Source organism: Oncorhynchus mykiss, chromosome 9, assembly GCF_057628025.1.
Source record: "Oncorhynchus mykiss isolate SJ-2025 chromosome 9, ASM5762802v1, whole genome shotgun sequence".
Taxonomy (NCBI): Eukaryota; Metazoa; Chordata; class Actinopteri; order Salmoniformes; family Salmonidae; genus Oncorhynchus; species Oncorhynchus mykiss.
The window spans coordinates 1,869,489-1,889,799 of NC_143030.1; the positions used below are offsets into that span (position 1 = coordinate 1,869,489).

General features: G+C 42.3%; 2 protein-coding genes across 2 annotated transcripts in view; both read left to right on the top strand.

Annotated features, from left to right (window-relative positions):
* The window catches only part of LOC110517376 (uncharacterized), a 36,781-nt gene extending 28,427 nt beyond the window's left edge, over positions 1-8,354 (top strand). The window contains exons 7-8 of the mRNA XM_090183257.1: positions 5,225-5,305; positions 5,427-8,354. Of these exons, the coding sequence (XP_090039383.1) occupies positions 5,225-5,305; positions 5,427-5,554 (209 nt within the window). The 3' untranslated portion in view covers positions 5,555-8,354. The remainder of the gene's footprint in view (positions 1-5,224; positions 5,306-5,426) is intronic.
* Positions 8,355-14,137: 5,783 nt separating this feature from the next.
* The window catches only part of LOC110515190 (butyrophilin-like protein 10), a 138,387-nt gene continuing 132,213 nt past the window's right edge, over positions 14,138-20,311 (top strand). The window contains exon 1 of the mRNA XM_090185650.1: positions 14,138-14,541. Coding sequence (XP_090041776.1) covers positions 14,469-14,541 — 73 coding nt within the window. The 5' untranslated portion in view covers positions 14,138-14,468. The remainder of the gene's footprint in view (positions 14,542-20,311) is intronic.

A 20,311-nucleotide genomic window follows, 5' to 3' on the forward strand; every position in this document is an offset into this window, starting at 1 on the left:
AACAGGTGTAGTAGACAACACAGTGAAATGCTGACTACAACAGGTGTAGTAGACCTTACAATGAACTGCTGACTTACAGGCTCTAACCAATGGTGCCAAAAAAAAAAATGTGTGTGTGTGTGTTTGTGTGTGTTTATGTGTGTGTGTGTGTGTTTGTGTGTGTGTGTGTGTGTGTGTGTGTGTTTGTGTGTGTTTGTGTGTGTTTGTGTGTGTTTATGTGTGTGTGTTTATGTGTGTGTGTGTGTGTGTGTGTGTGTGTTTGTGTGTGTTTATGTGTGTGTGTGTGTGTGTGTGTTTGTGTGTATGTGTGTGTGTGTGTGTGTGTGTGTGTTTGTGTGTTTGTGTGTGTGTGTGTGTGTGTGTGTGTGTGTGTGTGTGTGTGTGTGTGTGTGTGTGTGTGTGTGTGTGTGTGTGTGTGGGTAAGTAATGGAATAATACTGTAAAACACCACAGGTACTGTAATACTGTATAACACTATAACACCACAGGTACTGTAATACTGTATAACACTATAACACCACAGGTACTGTAATACTGTATAACACTATAACACCACAGGTACTGTAGTACTGTATAACACTATAACACCACAGGTACTGTAATACTGTACAACACTATAACACCACAGGTACTGTAATACTGTATAACACTATAACACCACAGGTACTGTAGTACTGTATAACACTATAACACCACAGGTACTGTAGTACTGTATAACACTATAACACCACAGGTACTGTAGTACTGTATAACACTATAACACCACAGGTACTGTAGTACTGTATAACACTATAACACCACAGGTACTGTAATACTGTATAACACTATAACACCACAGGTACTGTAGTACTGTATAACACTATAACACCACAGGTACTGTAATACTGTAATACTGCATAACACCACAGGTACTGTAATACTGTATAACACTATAACACCACAGGTACTGTAGTACTGTATAACACTATAACACCACAGGTACTGTAATACTGTATAACAGTATAACACCACAGGTACTGTAGTACTGTATAACACTATAACACCACAGGTACTGTAATACTGTATAACAGTATAACACCACAGGTACTGTAATACTGTATAACACTATAACACCACAGGTACTGTAATACTGTATAACACTATAACACCACAGGTACTGTAGTACTGTATAACACTATAACCACAGGTACTGTAATACTGTATAACACTATAACACCACAGGTACTGTAGTACTGTATGACACTATAACCACAGGTACTGTAATACTGTATAACACTATAACCACAGGTACTGTAATACTGTATAACACTATAACACCACAGGTACTGTAATACTGTATAACACTATAACCACAGGTACTGTAATACTGTATAACACTATAACACCACAGGTACTGTAATACTGTACAACACTATAACACCACAGGTACTGTAATACTGTATAACACTATAACACCACAGGTACTGTAGTACTGTATAACACTATAACACCACAGGTACTGTAATACTGTATAACACTATAACACCACAGGTACTGTAGTACTGTATAACACTATAACACCACAGGTACTGTAATACTGTAATACTGCATAACACCACAGGTACTGTAATACTGTATAACACTATAACACCACAGGTACTGTAGTACTGTATAACACTATAACACCACAGGTACTGTAATACTGTACAACACTATAACACCACAGGTACTGTAATACTGTATAACACTATAACACCACAGGTACTGTAGTACTGTATAACACTATAACACCACAGGTACTGTAGTACTGTATAACACTATAACACCACAGGTACTGTAGTACTGTATAACACTATAACACCACAGGTACTGTAGTACTGTATAACACTATAACACCACAGGTACTGTAATACTGTATAACACTATAACACCACAGGTACTGTAGTACTGTATAACACTATAACACCACAGGTACTGTAATACTGTAATACTGCATAACACCACAGGTACTGTAATACTGTATAACACTATAACACCACAGGTACTGTAGTACTGTATAACACTATAACACCACAGGTACTGTAATACTGTATAACAGTATAACACCACAGGTACTGTAGTACTGTATAACACTATAACACCACAGGTACTGTAATACTGTATAACAGTATAACACCACAGGTACTGTAATACTGTATAACACTATAACACCACAGGTACTGTAATACTGTATAACACTATAACACCACAGGTACTGTAGTACTGTATAACACTATAACCACAGGTACTGTAATACTGTATAACACTATAACACCACAGGTACTGTAGTGCTGTATGACACTATAACCACAGGTACTGTAATACTGTATAACACTATAACCACAGGTACTGTAATACTGTATAACACTATAACACCACAGGTACTGTAATACTGTATAACACTATAACCACAGGTACTGTAATACTGTATAACACTATAACACCACAGGTACTGTAATACTGTATAACACTATAACACCACAGGTACTATAATACTGTATAACACTCTACCACCACAGGTACTGTAATACTGTATAACACTATACCACCACAGGTACTGTAATACTGTATAACACTCCAACATACAGCTCATGTATTATGACTGATTAAAGCTGGTATTTTAAGTGTCTTTAGATCTCAAATCAAATCAAACTTTATTCGTCACCTGCGCCTAATACCTCAAGTGTAGACCTGACTGTGAAATGCTTACTTTCAAGCCCTTAACCAACAGTGCAGTTCAAGATGAGTTAAGAAAAAGTTTACCAGCTAAATACATAGTAATAATAAATAGTAACACAAAAATAACAACAATAACGAGGTTATATACAGTGGGCACCGGTACCGACTCAGTGTGCAAGGGTACTACTTGAGGTAATCTGTACATTCCGGTAGGGGTGAAGTGACTATGCATATATATAATAAACAGCAAGTAGCAGCAGTGGAAAAAAGGGAGGGGGGGGGGGGGTCAATGTAAATTGTCTGGTTGTTATTTTATTTATTGTTCACACAGGCTTAGTAGCTTTTGAGGAGCCTTTTGGTCCAAGACATGGTGCTCCGGTACAGCCAGCCGTGTGGTAGCAGAGACAACAGACTATAACTTGGGGGACTGGAATCTCTGACAATTTTATGGGCTTTCCTCTGACACCGCCTAGTATATAGTGTTCCATGAACGCCCTCCAGTGAACTGGGGACCTAGATCAGACACCCCAGTCCTATATCCTCAGGCACCCCGTAGTGCCGGAAGACGTGAGTAAACAGGGCCTCCGCAGTTTGTAGGGCTTTAGGGAGACCGGGCAGAGGGAGGAGACGACAGGACTTAGAAAAACGATCCACAACGACCAGGATCGTGGTGTTTCCCTGTGAAGGAGGAAGATCAGTTAGAAAATCCACTGACAGGTGTGACCAAGGTCGTTGTGGAACGGGTAGGGGATGTAGCTTACCTCTAGGCAGGTGTCTAGGAGCCTTACACTGGGCACACAGAGCAGGAGAAAACATAAACCCTTACGTCTTTAGCCAAGGTGGGCCACCAGTACTTCCAAGTCAGACAGCGCACCGTCCGACTGATCCCCGGATGAACAGAGGACGGTGATGTGTGGGCCCAATAGATCAACTGGTCACGGACAGCAGATGGAACGTACAGACGCCCGACGGGACACTGGAGGGGAGCGGGCTCTGTACGCAACGCCTGCTCAATGTCCGCGTCCAGCTCCCACATGACCGGCGCTATCAGGCAGGAGGCCGGGAGAATAGGAGTCCGATCCATGGGCCGCTCCTCTGTGTCATATAGCCGGGACAGTGCGTCTGCCTTCACATTCTGGGAACCTGGTCTGTAGGACACAAACACAAAACGGGTAAAGAACAAGGAGAGGGGCCGACTTCGGAAGAAGTCGTGACATATAGGTCCTGTGATGTACTGGGCCGTTCGCACTACCCTCTGTAGCGCCTTACGGTCAGATCCCGAGCAGTTGCCATACCAGGCGGTGATGCAACAGGTCAGGATGCACTCAATGGTGCAGCTGTAGGACCTTTTGAGAATCTGGGGACCTATGCCAAATCTTTTCAGTCTCCTGAGGGGGAAAAGGTTTTGTCGTGCTCTCTTCACGACTGTCTTGGTATGTTTGGACGATAATAGTTTGTTGGTGATGTGGACACCAAGGAACTTGAAACTCTCGACACGCTCATCTACAGCCCCGTCGTTGTTATGGGGGCCTGTTCGGCCCGCCTTTTTCTGTAGTCCATGATCAGCTCCTTTGTCTTGCTCACATTGAGGGAGAGGTTGTTGAGGATCAGCGTGGCAGACGTGTTGTTGCCTACCCTTACCACCTGGTGGAGGCCCGTCAGGAAGTTCAGGATCCAGGGGTAGAGGGAGGTGTTTAGTCCCAGGGTCCTTAGCTTTTTGATAAGCTTTGAGGGCACTATGGTGTTGAACGCTCAGCTGTAGTCAATGAACAACATTCTTATATAGGTTATTATCTTATTGTCCAGGTGGGAAAGGGAAGTGTAAAGTGCGATTGAGATTGCTGTGGACCTGTTGGGGCGGTATGCATATTGGAGTGAGTCTAGAGTGTCCGAGAGGATGCTGTTGATGTATGTACATCATGCTACAAACCTCTCTCAGGTGAATTTACATCAGCACCAAATCAGGTCCAGTCTGTGACTATCCTCTCTCAGCTGGTCCAGTCTGTGTTAATGTGACTATCCTCTCTCAGCTGGTCCAGTCTGTGTTAATGTGACTATCCTCTCTCAGCTGGTCCAGTCTGTGTTAATATCCTCTCTCAGCTGGTCCAGTCTGTGTTAATATGACTATCCTCTCTCAGCTGGTCCAGTCTGTGTTAATGTGACTATCCTCTCTCAGCTGGTCCAGGTGTTTAGTTCCAGGTGGATCTGGTCCAGTCTCTGTTAATATCCTCTCTCTCCTGTGTTTCGTTCCAGGTGGATCTGGTCCAGTCTCTGTTAATATCCTCTCTCTCCTGTGTTTCGTTCCAGGTGGATCTGGTCCAGTCTGTGTTAATATCCTCTCTCTCTCTCTCTCCTGTGTTTAGTTCCAGGTGGATCTGGTCCAGTCTGTGTTAATATCCTCTCTCTCCTGTGTTTAGTTCCAGGTGGATCTGGTCCAGTCTCTGTTAATATCCTCTCTCTCCTGTGTTTCGTTCCAGGTGGATCTGGTCCAGTCTGTGTTAATATCCTCTCTCTCTCCTGTGTTTAGTTCCAGGTGGATCTGGTCCAGGTGATGTGACCTATGCTGACATCAACCACACAGAGAAGAGACAACACAACAGGACGAGAGGTAGGAAGAAGGGAGAGACCAACAACACTCCCCTAAATAATGTCGTCTTTCTGAAGTAAATATGTTTTTACCCTGTTTTTAACATGTCACTAGTTGTAAACTGTTTACGTGTTTCTTTCAGAGAACGTCGTTCCAGACCCTGTCTACTCAGCGATGAAGACAGACAGACAGAGACACAGGTCAGAAGGTCATTCCAGACCCTGTGTACTCAGCAGTGAAGACAGACAGACAATGTTTGATCCAAGTTAAACCATTTAAAGGCAATGCTACCAAATACTAATTGAGTGTATGTAAACTTCTGACAAACTGGGTGTCACGACTTCCGCAGAAGCAACGTTCGGTTGTCGAAGTCACCGGCTTTCTAGCCGCCACCGAACTACGTTTCATTGTCCATTTGTTTTGTCTTGATTGGACACACCTGGTTCCCATTACATCATCATTTATTCCCTATTTAACCCTCTGGTTCCAACATGGTTTTGTGCGTGATTGTTCTTTGTTAAGTGTTCGCTATTTCTGTGAGCTGGAGTATTTTCCCTGAGTGGAATTATTTTGTGATTTATTCGAGTAAAGTCATTTTCTTACTCAGCTCTGTGTCCTGCGCCTGACTCTGTCCTACCTTCTGCACACTGACACTTGACACGGGGAATGTGATGAAAGAAATAAAACCTGAAATAAATCATTCTGTCTACTAATATTCTGACATTTCACATTCTTAAAATAAAGTGGTGATCCTGACTGACCTAAGACAGGGAAAGTTTACTAGGATTAAATATCAGGAGTTGAGAAAAACTGAGTTTAAATGTATTTGTGCTAAGGTGTCTGTAAACTTCCGACTTCAACTGTATATTATGAATGATGTAGCATGTTCAGTTTGTTATGAATTATGTAGCTTGTTGTGTTTGTTATGAATGATATTGTGTGTGTTATGATAGATGTAGCAAGTTTTGTTTGATTTTGTGTTTGTTATAATGTTGTGTTTGATATGAATGATGTGGCATGTTGTGTTTGTTATGAATGATGTAGCATGTTGTGTTTGTTATGAATGATCCATTGTGATATGTTTGTTATGAATGATGTAGCATGTTATGCTATGAATGATGTAGCATGTTGTGTTTGTTCTGAATGATGTAGCATGTTGTGTTTGTTATGAATGATGTAGCATGTTGTGTTTGTTATGATTTATGTAGCATGTTGTGTTTGATATGAGTTATATTGTATAATGCAATGTGTTTGTTAAACACTGAGACCTGTGTGTCTAACTACACATTAAACTCTGAGACCTTGTTAAGGGTTTCTTCCGGTGAAGGAGAGGCGGACCAAAATGCAGCGTGGTTATTTCAATACATGTTTAATAAAAGATAAACACGAACAATACAAAACAATAAACGTAACGTGAAAACCTAAACAGCCTTATCTGGTGCAAACTAACACAGAGACAGGAACAATCACCCAAGAAACACTCAAAGAATATGGCTGCCTAAATATGGTTCCCAATCAGAGACATCGATAAACACCTGCCTCTGATTGAGAACCACTCCAGGCAACCATAGACTTTTCTAGACTACCCCGCTAACCACAATCCCATTACCTACAAAAAACCCAAGACAAAACACACCACATAAATAAACCCATGTCACACCCTGGCCTGACCAAAATAATAAAGAAAACACAAAATACTTAGACCAGGACGTGACAGACCTGTTGGGGTGTATAAATGTATCTAACTACACATTAAACACTGAGACCTGTTGGGGTCTATAAATGTATCTAACTACACATTAAACACTGAGACATGTTGGGGTCTATAACTGTTCCTGTGGTGTTGGAGGTCTTCATTGTAGTAGACTGGATCAGCTGCTCTGTCCCTCACTCATCTCTCTCTCCTCTCTCTTTACCTAGTGACCCTGTTCATCAGAACGTCATGGTGTTGGAGGTCTTCATTGTAGTAGACTGGATCAGCTCCTCTGTCCCCCACTCATCTCTCTCTCCTCTCTCTTTACCTCGTGACCCTGTTCATCAGAACGTCATGGTGTTGGAGGTCTTCATTGTAGTAGACTGGATCAGCTCCTCTGTCCCCCACTCATCTCTCTCTCCTCTCTCTTTACCTCGTGACCCTGTTCATCAGAACGTCATGGTGAATGGAAAAAGATGCTCTCTTCAGCAGCGGTGAATAACCACAACCCTGTCAGTCCATCTCTTTACTTCTCCTTTCTCTTATCTTCTCTCTCCCTCCTCCCCTTTTCACACCAACGGACTTATCTTTAGACGCTGCAGTCTTGACCGCCATCAACAGCTTCAGCAACAGAGAGGTGTGAAGTTTCCACAACAGAATTAGAGTCGGTTTATCATGAGAACATACAGACAACACTGACTGGAACTATCAACAACAAGAGTTGGTTTATCATGAGAACATACAGACAACACTGACTGGAACCAGCTGACAGTATCAGTTGTAAAGGCTTCATTACTACTAACAGAAGGAAAGTTGTAGTGTTTTGTCCATGATGAATGATGTAAAGACTTCATTACTACTAACAGAAGGAAAGTTGTAGTGTTTTGTCCATGATGTATCATGTAAAGACTTCATTACTACTAACAGAAGGGAAGTTGTAGTGTTTTGTCCATGATGAATGATGTAAAGACTTCATTACTACTAACAGAAGGAAAGTTGTAGTGTTATGTCCATGATGAATGATGTAAAGACTTCATTACTACTAACAGAAGGGAAGTTGTAGTGGTTTGTCCATGATGAATGATGTAAAGACTTCATTACTACTAACAGAAGGGAAGTTGTAGTGTTTTGTCCATGATGAATGATGTAAAGACTTAATTCCTACTAACAGAAGGAAAGTTGTAGTGTTTTGTCCATGATGAATGTTGTAAAGGTTTCAATGTGTTTTTATATTGAGCTGGTCTGTTAAATTCTGTTTGTTCATGTGAAATTGGAAAGTGTATTTTTCTATAATGTCGTTGTGGGTGTTTATCTTGAGCAACACCATTGTATGGCTGCCAACTTGTCAAATAAAGCTTCCTAAAATGTGTTAGAAAATGTGTCAGTTTGTCACTTTCATGAGTTTGGAGTAATAACATGTTCCACTACTGGAGACATTGTCTCTAATCTAGTGGAGTAATAACATGTTCCACTACTGAAGACATTGTCTCTAATCTAGTGGAGTAATAACATGTTCCACTACTGAAGACATTGTCTCTAATCTAATGGAGTAATAACATGTTCCACTACTGAAGACATTGTCTCTAATCTAGTGGAGTAATAACATGTTCCACTACTGAAGACATTGTCTCTAATCTAGTGTAGTAATAACATGTTCCACTACTGGAGACATTGTCTCTAATCTAGTGTAGTAATAACATGTTCCACTACTGAAGACATTGTCTCTAATATAGTGTAGTAATAACATGTTCCACTACTGAAGACATTGTCTCTAATCTAGTGGAGTAATAACATGTTCCACTACTGGAGATCTGGGTTTTGCCTTTAAATTTCTAGAAAATGAACGACTAAGGAAGTATGTTTCACTTCTCTTTGTGACTTCTCTAACCCTAAACCCCGGCCTGGTCTGATTGGTCTGTTTCTCAAGCATTCCCCGAAGTCTTGCGATATTGTGCCTCTGGGTTTAGAAATGTCTGGTGGATATTAGCCCCATCTGAGAAGGTTTGAATCCTAAAAAACCTTCCTCCACATTGTTTGAAGTACAATAGAGCAACATAGCTACTATGGTAGGTCAAAGCTGTATGCTGGATAACCTTGGTAGAGCATGGGTTTAGAAGGCATTGTGGTGCTCATATGAATTTCCTTTTGTGGTGTGGTGATCATATTAATTTTTCTTCCTTTTTCTGCTGAAGACGAATTCCTACTTCTCACTTAAAACATTGTTTTTTATTTGTAGTTAGATACAGTGCCTTCATACCCCTTAATATATTAATTAATTATTAATTATTATAATTATTCATAATTATAATACTTATAATTATTATTATTAATTATTAATAATGCCTTCATAATAGACTTATTCTGCATTTTGTTTTGTTACAGCCTGAATTCAAAATGTATTAACCTTTCTGGGCTGACATCCCGTTAACGGGATTATATTACAACAGTAATGTCCCACCTCGCCAACAGCCAGTGAAAGTGCAGGGTGCCAAGTTCAAAACATCAAAAATCTCATAATTAAAATTCCTCAAACATTCAAGTATTATACACTTTTTTAAAGATACACTTGTTGTTAATCTCACCATAGTGTGCGATTTAAAATATGCTTTACAGCGAAATCACCACAAACGATTATGCTTGGTCACCAGCAAGCAACAGATAAACTCAGCCATTTTCCTAGCAAAAGATAGCATTCACAATAGAGATAAAATGAATCACTAACCTTTGATGATCTTCATCAGATGACACTCATAGGACTTCATGTTACACAATACATGTATGTTTTGTTCGATAAAGTGCATATTTATATCAAAAAATCTAATTTTACATTGGCGCGTGACATTCTCTAGTTCCAAAACCATCCAGTGATTTTGCAGAGAGCCACATCGATTCAACAGAAATACTCATCATAAATGTAGATGATAATACAAGTTATACACATGGAATTATTGATATACCTCTCCTTAATGCAACCGCTGTGTCATATTTTTTTTTAACTTTACGGAAAAAATAAACCAAGCAATAATCTGAGACGGCGCTCAGAACAATAGGCGCCATTTTGGAGTAAAACTTAACCACAAATTACATTATAAATATTCCCTGGCCTTTGATGATCTTAATCAGAATGCACTCCCAGGAATCCCAGGTCCACAATAAATGTTTATTTTGTTCGATAATGTCCGTTATTTATGTCCAAATACCTCCTTTTGTTTGCGCGTTTGGTATACATATCCAAACGCTCGTCCTGGTTGAGCGTGACTTTGGACAAAAAATTCAAAAAGTTATATTACAGGTCAAAGAAACATTTCAAACTAAGCACAGAATCAATCATTAGGATGTTTTTAACATATAGCTTCAATAAAGTTCCAACCGGAGTATTCCTTTGTGTCTTGAGGAGGAAAGGAACGGAAGTGATACCATGAGGAATGCACGTGACCAAAAAAATGGCTGACTGCCAGACACCTGAGAGATTCTGCTCTCATTCACTCCCACAACAGAGTAGAAGTCTCATTCAAATGTCTATGGACGGTTGACATCTAGTGGAAGCCCTAGGAAGTGCAACATCATTAATATCTCAAGTGGATTTCAATGGGAACTGCCTTGAATTCATAGCAGCCTCAGATTTCTCACTTCCTGTTTTGATTTTTCCTCTGGTTTTGGCCTGCCATATGAGTTCTGTTATACTCACAGACATTATTCTAACAGTTTTTGAAACTTTAGAGTGTTTTCTATCCAATACAACCAATTAAAGCTCATTCATCGAAAATTCTAAATACTGCCCCATACCCAAGAGAGGTTGAATATGTGCTGACGTGGTATTAACATGTCTTCCACTATATTTGCTGTAACTAGCTGCAGTGTTGATAACTGTAGCTGGGATTGAACCATGTTGTAGAGTGTTGATAACTGTATCTCTGATTGAACCATGTTGTAATGTGTTGATAACTGTAGCTCTGATTGAACCATGTTTAAAGTGTTGATAACTGTATCTCTGATTGAACCATGCTGTAAAGTGTTGATAACTGTATCTCTGATTGAACCATGTTGTAAAGTGTTGATAACTGTATCTCTGATTGAACCATGTTGTAGAGTGTTGATAACTGTAGCTCTGATTGAACCATGTTGTAAAGTGTTGATAACTGTATCTCTGATTGAACCATGTTTAAAGTGTTGATAACTGTAGCTCTGATTGAACCATGTTGTAAAGTGTTGATAACTGTATCTCTGATTGAACCATGTTTAAAGTGTTGATAACTGTATCTCTGATTGAACCATGTTGTAAAGTGTTGATAACTGTCTGTTTAGGGGAAACCAGGGTACCCAGGAAGAACCACTAAGACCAGTTAGGTGAGTTTCTACCTTACAACACAACAGCTGCAGGGTCACAATATGGTATTCTGAACACAGTGTGTACTATATTGTATTACCTCTTAGTAGTAGAAGAAAGTAGGATGGATTAGAGTCAACTACCACAATATGGTATTCTGAACACAGTGTGTACTATATTATATTACCTCTTAGTAGAAGTAGAAAATAGGATGGATTAACTACCACAGTATGGTATTCTGAACACAGTGTGTACTATATTATGTTACCTCTAAGTAGAAGTAGAGTGAATGGTATCGATAAATAGTAAATTAGCCCTGGTATTGATTGGAGAGAGCTGGACATGAACAGGAGCCTCAGTGGAAATAATTTGATAGGATTCTAAGTAGCACAATTGTGACTAGTAAATCATCTGAAATTAATTACATTTCTAAGTGGTTCTGTATTGGAGAAGTAAATACATGGACACACTGATGAACTACTTCTGTGTTGAACAGGTGATCGTGTTGAAGAAGAGTGAGGCTGAGATCACCTGATCACCATAACAACCATCAGAATGGAACTCATGGAATTCTAATATAGAACTGTGAGTCACAATGCTGTATGTTGTTACATTGTAGCTCCACCTGCTGGAACAATAGTGGCATTTGATCAAATGTGATCTATTAACTGATACATGTATTATTCTGATTGGAATGTGTTTTAATATCATGTGTGTTGTATTATTCATTCAGCAGCTGTCCTTTAACATCAGTCATATACTGGTCATATACTGTATAGCATTATGGTTGATACATTGTTTTGTGCAAAACCATTATTTGTTAATGAATCATCCTGGTAAGATATTTATTTTGTCTTTGAGGCATATAGAATGAAATAAATTATTTTCCACAATCATGTAGCCTGTTTTTTATCTGTTCTGAATGAAATCACAACCACTTCATTTTTAATTTCATTGACTTCCCTTTATGTATATTCTAAATACTCCATTCCAGGTTCCCCTACAGCCCCCAGTGCCTTGAGTATCTACTAAATGCTCCATTCCAGGTTCCCCTACAGCCCCCAGGGTCTTGAGTATCTTCTAAATGCTCCATTCCAGGTTTCCCCTACAGCCCCCAGTGCCTTGAGTATCTACTAAATGCTCCATTCCAGGTTCCCCTACAGCCCCCAGGGAGTATATATATAATATCTACAGCCCCCAGGGAGAATATATATAATATCTACAGCCCCCAGGGAGAATATCTATAATATCTACAGCCCCCAGGGAGTATATATATAATATCTACAGCCCCCAGGGAGAATATCTATAATATCTACAGCCCCCAGGGAGAATATATATAATATCTACAGCCCCCAGGGAGTATATCTATAATATCTACAGCCCCCAGGGAGTATATATATAATATCTACAGCCCCCAGGGAGTATATATATAATATCTACAGCCCCCAGGGAGTATATCTATAATATCTACAGCCCCCAGGGAGTATATCTATAATATCTACAGCCCCCAGGGAGTATATATATAATATCTACAGCCCCAGGGAGTATATATATAATATCTACAGCCCCCAGGGAGTATATATATAATATCTACAGCCCCCAGGGAGTATATCTATAATATCTACAGCCCCCAGGGAGTATATCTATAATATCTACAGCCCCCAGGGAGTATATATATAATATCTACAGCCCCCAGGGAGTATATCTATAATATCTACAGCCCCCAGGGAGTATATATATAATATCTACAGCCCCCAGGGAGTATATATATAATATCTACAGCCCCCAGGGAGTATATCTATAATATCTACAGCCCCCAGGGAGAATATCTATAATATCTACAGCCCCCAGGGAGTATATATATAATATCTACAGCCCCCAGGGAGTATATCTATAATATCTACAGCCCCCAGGGAGAATATATATAATATCTACAGCCCCCAGGGAGTATATATATAATATCTACAGCCCCCAGGGAGTATATATATAATATCTACAGCCCCCAGGGAGTATATATATAATATCTACAGCCCCCAGGGAGTATATCTATAATATCTACAGCCCCCAGGGAGAATATATATAATATCTACAGCCCCCAGGGAGTATATATATAATATCTACAGCCCCCAGGGAGTATAAATATAATATCTACAGCCCCCAGGGAGTATATCTATAATATCTACAGCCCCCAGGGAGTATATATATAATATCTACAGCCCCCAGGGAGTATATCTATAATATCTACAGCCCCCAGGGAGTATATCTATAATATCTACAGCCCCCAGGGAGTATATATATAATATCTACAGCCCCCAGGGAGTATATATATAATATCTACAGCCCCCAGGGAGTATATCTATAATATCTACAGCCCCCAGGGAGAATATATATAATATCTACAGCCCCCAGGGAGTATATCTATAATATCTACAGCCCCCAGGGAGTATATCTATAATATCTACAGCCCCCAGGGAGTATATATATAATATCTACAGCCCCCAGGGAGTATTCCGGAATCATTAGTTAGGTATCATGCAGCAACATGTTGATAACTCTGCCTTCCTCTCTGATTAAATTAGTGTAATTTCTGCCATACTGCTCACACCTGTCTAGCTAGTCAACAACTGACAGTGAAAGTCACATTCATTTAATATGATCAGTGTTCTTGGGTCATTTCACATCGTAAATTGTTACTAGTTTAAATATTTACTACAGCCTACTTGTTGTCGCATTTATTTCACTATTCACATTTGTGCTCGTATGTGTTTTAGGACATTTTGACATGAAGTTAATGTCCACATCAGAACACTGGATGGATCTAGATATCGCGAGACGACATGATGTTAACGTCCATGTCAGAACACTGGATGGATCTAGATATCGCGAGACGACATGAAGTTTAATGTCCATATCAGAACACTAGATGGAGCTAGATATCCCGAGATGATATTCAACTAGAAGTACTGTAAGTGAAAGTGAAAGTAAAGTGTGAAAACTCCACCTCCCTTTTCCTCCGTTATTTCTGGAACAGACGCAGTGTTACATTCTGTTCGTTGACAAATTAGTCTTTCAACTGTTTTGGTTTGTTTTTCTAAACTCCTAATAGTTTTATTGACCAGTTACAAACAGCTTTACCTTGGAGTCAGACTTGTTTTGTTAGTGAAATGAAGACCTTTCCGACCTCGGCGGTCTGGTGTTTTGGGATTCTGTTCATCAGTGTTTCATTGATAACGACAGGTAGGACACAACATTATTCCTTCATTATTTAGCCTGTAGGATATTTTATTATCTGAACATAATATTAACAAGAAAGAAACGGGGAGAATTCAAGTGCAGGATCAAAACCGAGTGCAGGAATTGTAGAGGTCTTGTCGTCACTGTGTTGTTGTCTGATCAGACCGGGCAGTTTGGGTGTGGTGGTGCTTTAGGGTGGTGTCCGCGGCAGACACTGCAGTTAGGGTAATCTCCATCTCCATCAGACTGGACAGTTTGGGGTGTGGTGGTGCTATAGGGTGTGGTGGTGTTGTAGGGTGGTGTCCGTGGAAGACAGGACAGTTTGGGGTGTGATGGTGCTATAGGTTGGTGGTGCTGTAGGGTGGTGGTGGTGTAGGGTGGTGGTGCTGTAGGGTGGTGCTATAGGGTGGTGGTGCTGTAGGATGGTGGTGCTGTAGGGTGGTGGTGCTATAGGGTGGTGTCCGTGGAAGACAGGACAGTTTGTGGTGTGGTGGTGCTGTAGGGTGGTGGTGCTATAGGGTGGTGGTGCTATAGGGTGGTGTCCGTGGAAGACAGGACAGTTTGTGGTGTGTTGGTGCTATAGGTTGGTGGTGCTGTAGGGTGGTGGTGCTGTAGGGTGGTGGTGCTGTAGGGTGGTGCTATAGGGTGGTGGTGCTGTAGGGTGGTGGTGCTGTAGGGTGGTGGTGCTATAGGGTGGTGTCCGTGGAAGACAGGACAGTTTGTGGTGTGGTGGTGCTATAGGTTGGTGGTGCTGTAGGGTGGTGGTGGTGCTGTAGGGTGGTGGTGCGTGCTGTAGGGTGGTGCTATACGGTGGTGGTGCTGTAGGGTGGTGCTACAGGGTGGTGGTGCTGTAGGGTGGTGGTGCTATAGGGTGGTGGTGCAGTAGGGTGGTGGTGCTGTAGCGTGGTGGTGCTGTAGGGTGGTGGTGCTATAGGGTGGTGGTGCAGTAGGGTGGTGGTGCTGTAGGGTGGTGGTACTGTAGGGTGGTGGTGCTATAAGGTGGTGGTGTAGGGTGGTGGTGCTGTAGGGTGGTGCTGTAGGGTGGTGGTGCTGTGATGTGCTGGTGCTATAGGGTGGTGTTGCTATAGGGTGGTGCTGTAGGGTGGTGGTGCTGTAGGGTGGTGGTGCTATAGGGTGGTGGTGCTATAGGGTGGTGGTGTAGTAGGGTGGTGGTGCTGTAGGGTGGTGGTGCTGTAGGGTGGTGATGCTATAAGGTGGTGGTATAGGGCGGTGGGGCTGTAGGGTGGTGCTGTAGGGTGGTGGTGCTATAGGGTGGTGGTGCTGTAGGGTGGTGGTGCTGTAGGTTGGTGGTGCTGTAGGGTGGTGGTGCTATAGGGTGTTGGTGTAGGGTGGTTTTGCTGTGGTGTGGTGGTGCTATAGGGTGGTGGTGCTATAGGGTGGTGCTGTAGGGTGGTGGTGCTGTAGGGTGGTGGTGCTAAAGGCTGGTGGTGCTATAGGGTGGTAGTGCAGTAGGTTGGTGGTGCTGTAGGGTGGTGGTGCTATAGGGTGGTGGTGTAGTAGGGTGGTGTTGCTTTAGGGTGGTGGTGCTGTAGGGTGGTGGTGCTATAGGGTGGTGGTGTAGGGTGGTGGTGCTGTAGGGTGGTGCTGTAGGGTGTGGTGCTGTAGGGTGGTGGTGCTGTAGGGTGGTGGTGCTGTAGGGTGGTGGTGCTGTAGGGTGGTGGTGCTATAGGGTGGTGGTGCTGTAGGGTGGTGGTGCTGTAGGGTGGTGCTGTAGGGTGGTGGTGGTATAAGGTGGTGGTGCTATAGGGTGGTGCTGTAGGGTGGTGGAGCTGTATAGGTTGGTGGTGCTGTAGGGTGGTGGTGCTGTAGGGTGGTGCTGTAGAGTGGTGGTGCTGTAGGGTGGTGGAGCTGTAGGGTGGTGGTGCTATAGGGTGGTGGTTCTGTAGGGTGGTGGTGGTGTAGGGTGGTGGTGCTGTAGGGTGGTGGTGTAGGGTGGTGGTGCTGTAGGGTGGTGCTGTAGGGTGTTTTGTTGTAGGGTGGTGGTGCTGTAGGGTGGTGGTGCTATAGGGTGGTGCTGTAGTGTGGTGGTGCTGTATGGTGGTGGTGCTATAGGGTGTTGGTGCTGTAGGGTGGTGGAGCTGTAGGGTGGTGCTGTAGGGTGGTGGTGGTATATGTTGGTGGTGCTATAGGGTGGTGCTGTATGGTGGTGGTGCTGTAGGGTGGTGCTGTAGGGTGGTGGTGGTGCTGTAGGGTGGTGGTGCTGTAGGGTGGTGGTGCTATAGGGTGGTGGTTCTGTATGGTGGTGGTGGTGTAGTGTGGTGGTGCTGTAGGGTGGTGGTGTAGGGTGGTGGTGCTGTAGGGTGGTGCTATAGGGTGGTGGTGCTGTATTGTTGCGGTGCTATAGGGTGGTGGTTCTATAGGGTGGTGGTGCTGTAGGGTGGTAGCGGTGTAGGGTGGTGGTGCTATAGAGTGGTGTCCGTGGAAGACAGGACAGTTTGGGGTGTGGTGCTGTAGGGTGGTGGTGCTGTAGGGTGGTGGTGCTATAGGGTGGTGTCCGTGGCAGACAGGGCAGTTTGGGGTGTGGTGCTGTAGGGTGGTGGTGCTGTATGGTGGTGGTGGTGCTGTAGGGTGGTGTCCGTGGCAGACAAACACTATTTACACAATACTAAGATAAGGCAGTGCCTTTTTAGTAGCAGGTTAGGAGAACTTACGATGTAGGTTTGGATAATTAGTTAAGGTTAGGAATACTAAGGGCCTTGAGTATCTGCTAAATGCTCCGTTCAAGGTTCCCCTACAGCCCCCAGGGCCTTGAGTATCTGCTAAATGCTCCGTTCCAGGTTCCCCTACAGCCCCCAGGGCCTTGAGTATCTGCTAAATGCTCCGTTCCAGGTTCCCCTACAGCCCCCAGGGCCTTGAGTGTCTTCTACATGCTCCATTCCAGGTTCTCCCTACAGACCCCAGGGAGTATATCTACAAAATCTACAGCCCCCAGGGAGAATATCTATAATATCTACAGCCCCCAGGGAGTATATATATAATATCTACAGCCCCCAGGGAGAATATCTATAATATCTACAGCCCCCAGGGAGTATATATATAATATCTACAGCCCCCAGGGAGAATATCTATAATATCTACAGCCCCCAGGGAGTATATATATAATATCTACAGCCCCCAGGGAGAATATCTATAATATCTACAGCCCCCAGGGAGTATATCTATAATATCTACAGCCCCCAGGGAGTGTATATATAATATCTACAGCCCCCAGGGAGTATATATATAATATCTACAGCCCCCAGGGAGTATATCTACAATATCTACAGCCCCCAGGGAGAATATCTATAATATCTACAGCCCCCAGGGAGTATATATATAATATCTACAGCCCCCAGGGAGTATATATATAATATCTACAGCCCCCAGGGTGTATATATATAATATCTACAGCCCCCAGGGAGAATATCTATAATATCTACAGCCCCCAGGGAGAATATCTATAATATCTACAGCCCCCAGGGAGTATATATATAATATCTACAGCCCCCAGGGAGAATATCTACAATATCTACAGCCCCCAGGGAGTATATATATAATATATACAGCCCCCAGGGAGTATATATATAATATCTACAGCCCCCAGGGAGTATATATATAATATCTACAGCCCCCAGGGAGTATATATATAATATCTACAGCCCCCAGGGAGTATATCTACAGCCCCCAGGGAGTATATCTACAGCCCCCAGGGAGTATATATATAATATCTACAGCCCCCAGGGAGTATATCTACAGCCCCCAGGGAGTATATATATAATATCTACAGCCCCCAGGGAGTATATATATAATATCTACAGCCCCCAGGGAGTATATCTACAGCCCCCAGGGAGTCTATCTACAGCCCCCAGGGAGTATATATATAATATCTACAGCCCCCAGGGAGTATATCTATAATATCTACAGCCCCCAGGGAGTATATATATAATATCTACAGCCCCCAGGGAGTATATCTATAATATCTACAGCCCCCAGGGAGAATATCTATAATATCTACAGCCCCAGGGAGTATATATATAATATCTACAGCCCCCAGGGAGTATATATATAATATCTACAGCCCCCAGGGAGTATATCTACAGCCCCCAGGGAGTATATATATATAATATCTACAGCCCCCAGGGAGTATATATATAATATCTACAGCCCCCAGGGAGTATATCTATAATATATACAGCCCCCAGGGAGTATATATATAATATCTACAGCCCCCAGGGAGTATATATATAATATCTACAGCCCCCAGGGAGTACATCTATAATATCTACAGCCCCCAGGGAGTATATATATAATATCTACAGCCCCCAGGGAGAATATCTATAATATCTACAGCCCCCAGGGAGTATATATATAATATCTACAGCCCCCAGGGAGTATATATATAATATCTACAGCCCCCAGGGAGAATATCTATAATATCTACAGCCCCCAGGGAGTATATATATAATATCTACAGCCCCCAGGGAGAATATATATATTATCTACAGCCCCAGGGAGTATATATATAATATCTACAGCCCCCAGGGAGTATATCTATAATATCTACAGCCCCCAGGGAGTATATATATAATATCTACAGCCCGCAGGGAGTATATCTACAGCCCCCAGGGAGTATATATATAATATCTACAGCCCCCAGGGAGTATATATATAATATCTACAGCCCCCAGGAAGTATATCTATAATATATACAGCCCCCAGGGAGAATATCTACAGCCCGCAGGGAGTATATCTACAGCCCCCAGGGAGTATATATATAATATCTACAGCCCCCAGGGAGTATATATATCATATCTACAGCCCCCAGGAAGTATATCTATAATATATACAGCCCCCAGGGAGTATATATATAATATCTACAGCCCCCAGGGAGTATATATATAATATCTACAGCCCCCAGGGAGTATATATATAATATATACAGCCCCCAGGGAGAATATCTATAATATCTACAGCCCCCAGGGAGAATATCTATAATATCTACAGCCCCCAGGGAGAATATCTATAATATCTACAGCCCCCAGGGAGAATATCTATAATATCTACAGCCCCCAGGGAGAATATCTATAATATCTACAGCCCCCAGGGAGAATATATATAATATCTACAGCCCCCAGGGAGAATATCTATAATATCTACAGCCCCCAGGGAGAATATCTATAATATCTACAGCCCCCAGGGAGAATATCTATAATATCTACAGCCCCCAGGGAGAATATCTATAATATCTACAGCCCCCAGGGAGAATATATATAATATCTACAGCCCCCAGGGAGAATATCTACAGCCCCCAGGGAGTATATATATAATATCTACAGCCCCCAGGGAGTATATCTACAATATCTACAGCCCCCAGGGAGTATATATATAATATCTACAGCCCCCAGGGAGAATATCTATAATATCTACAGCCCCCAGGGAGAATATATATAATATCTACAGCCCCCAGGGAGAATATCTATAATATCTACAGCCCCCAGGGAGAATATCTATAATATCTACAGCCCCCAGGGAGTATATATATAATATCTACAGCCCCCAGGGAGTATATCTACAATATCTACAGCCCCCAGGGAGTATATACATAATATCTACAGCCCCCAGGGAGAATATCTATAATATCTACAGCCCCCAGGGAGTATATATATAATATCTACAGCCCCCAGGGAGAATATATATAATATCTACAGCCCCCAGGGAGTATATATATAATATCTACAGCCCCCAGGGAGTATATCTATAATATCTACAGCCC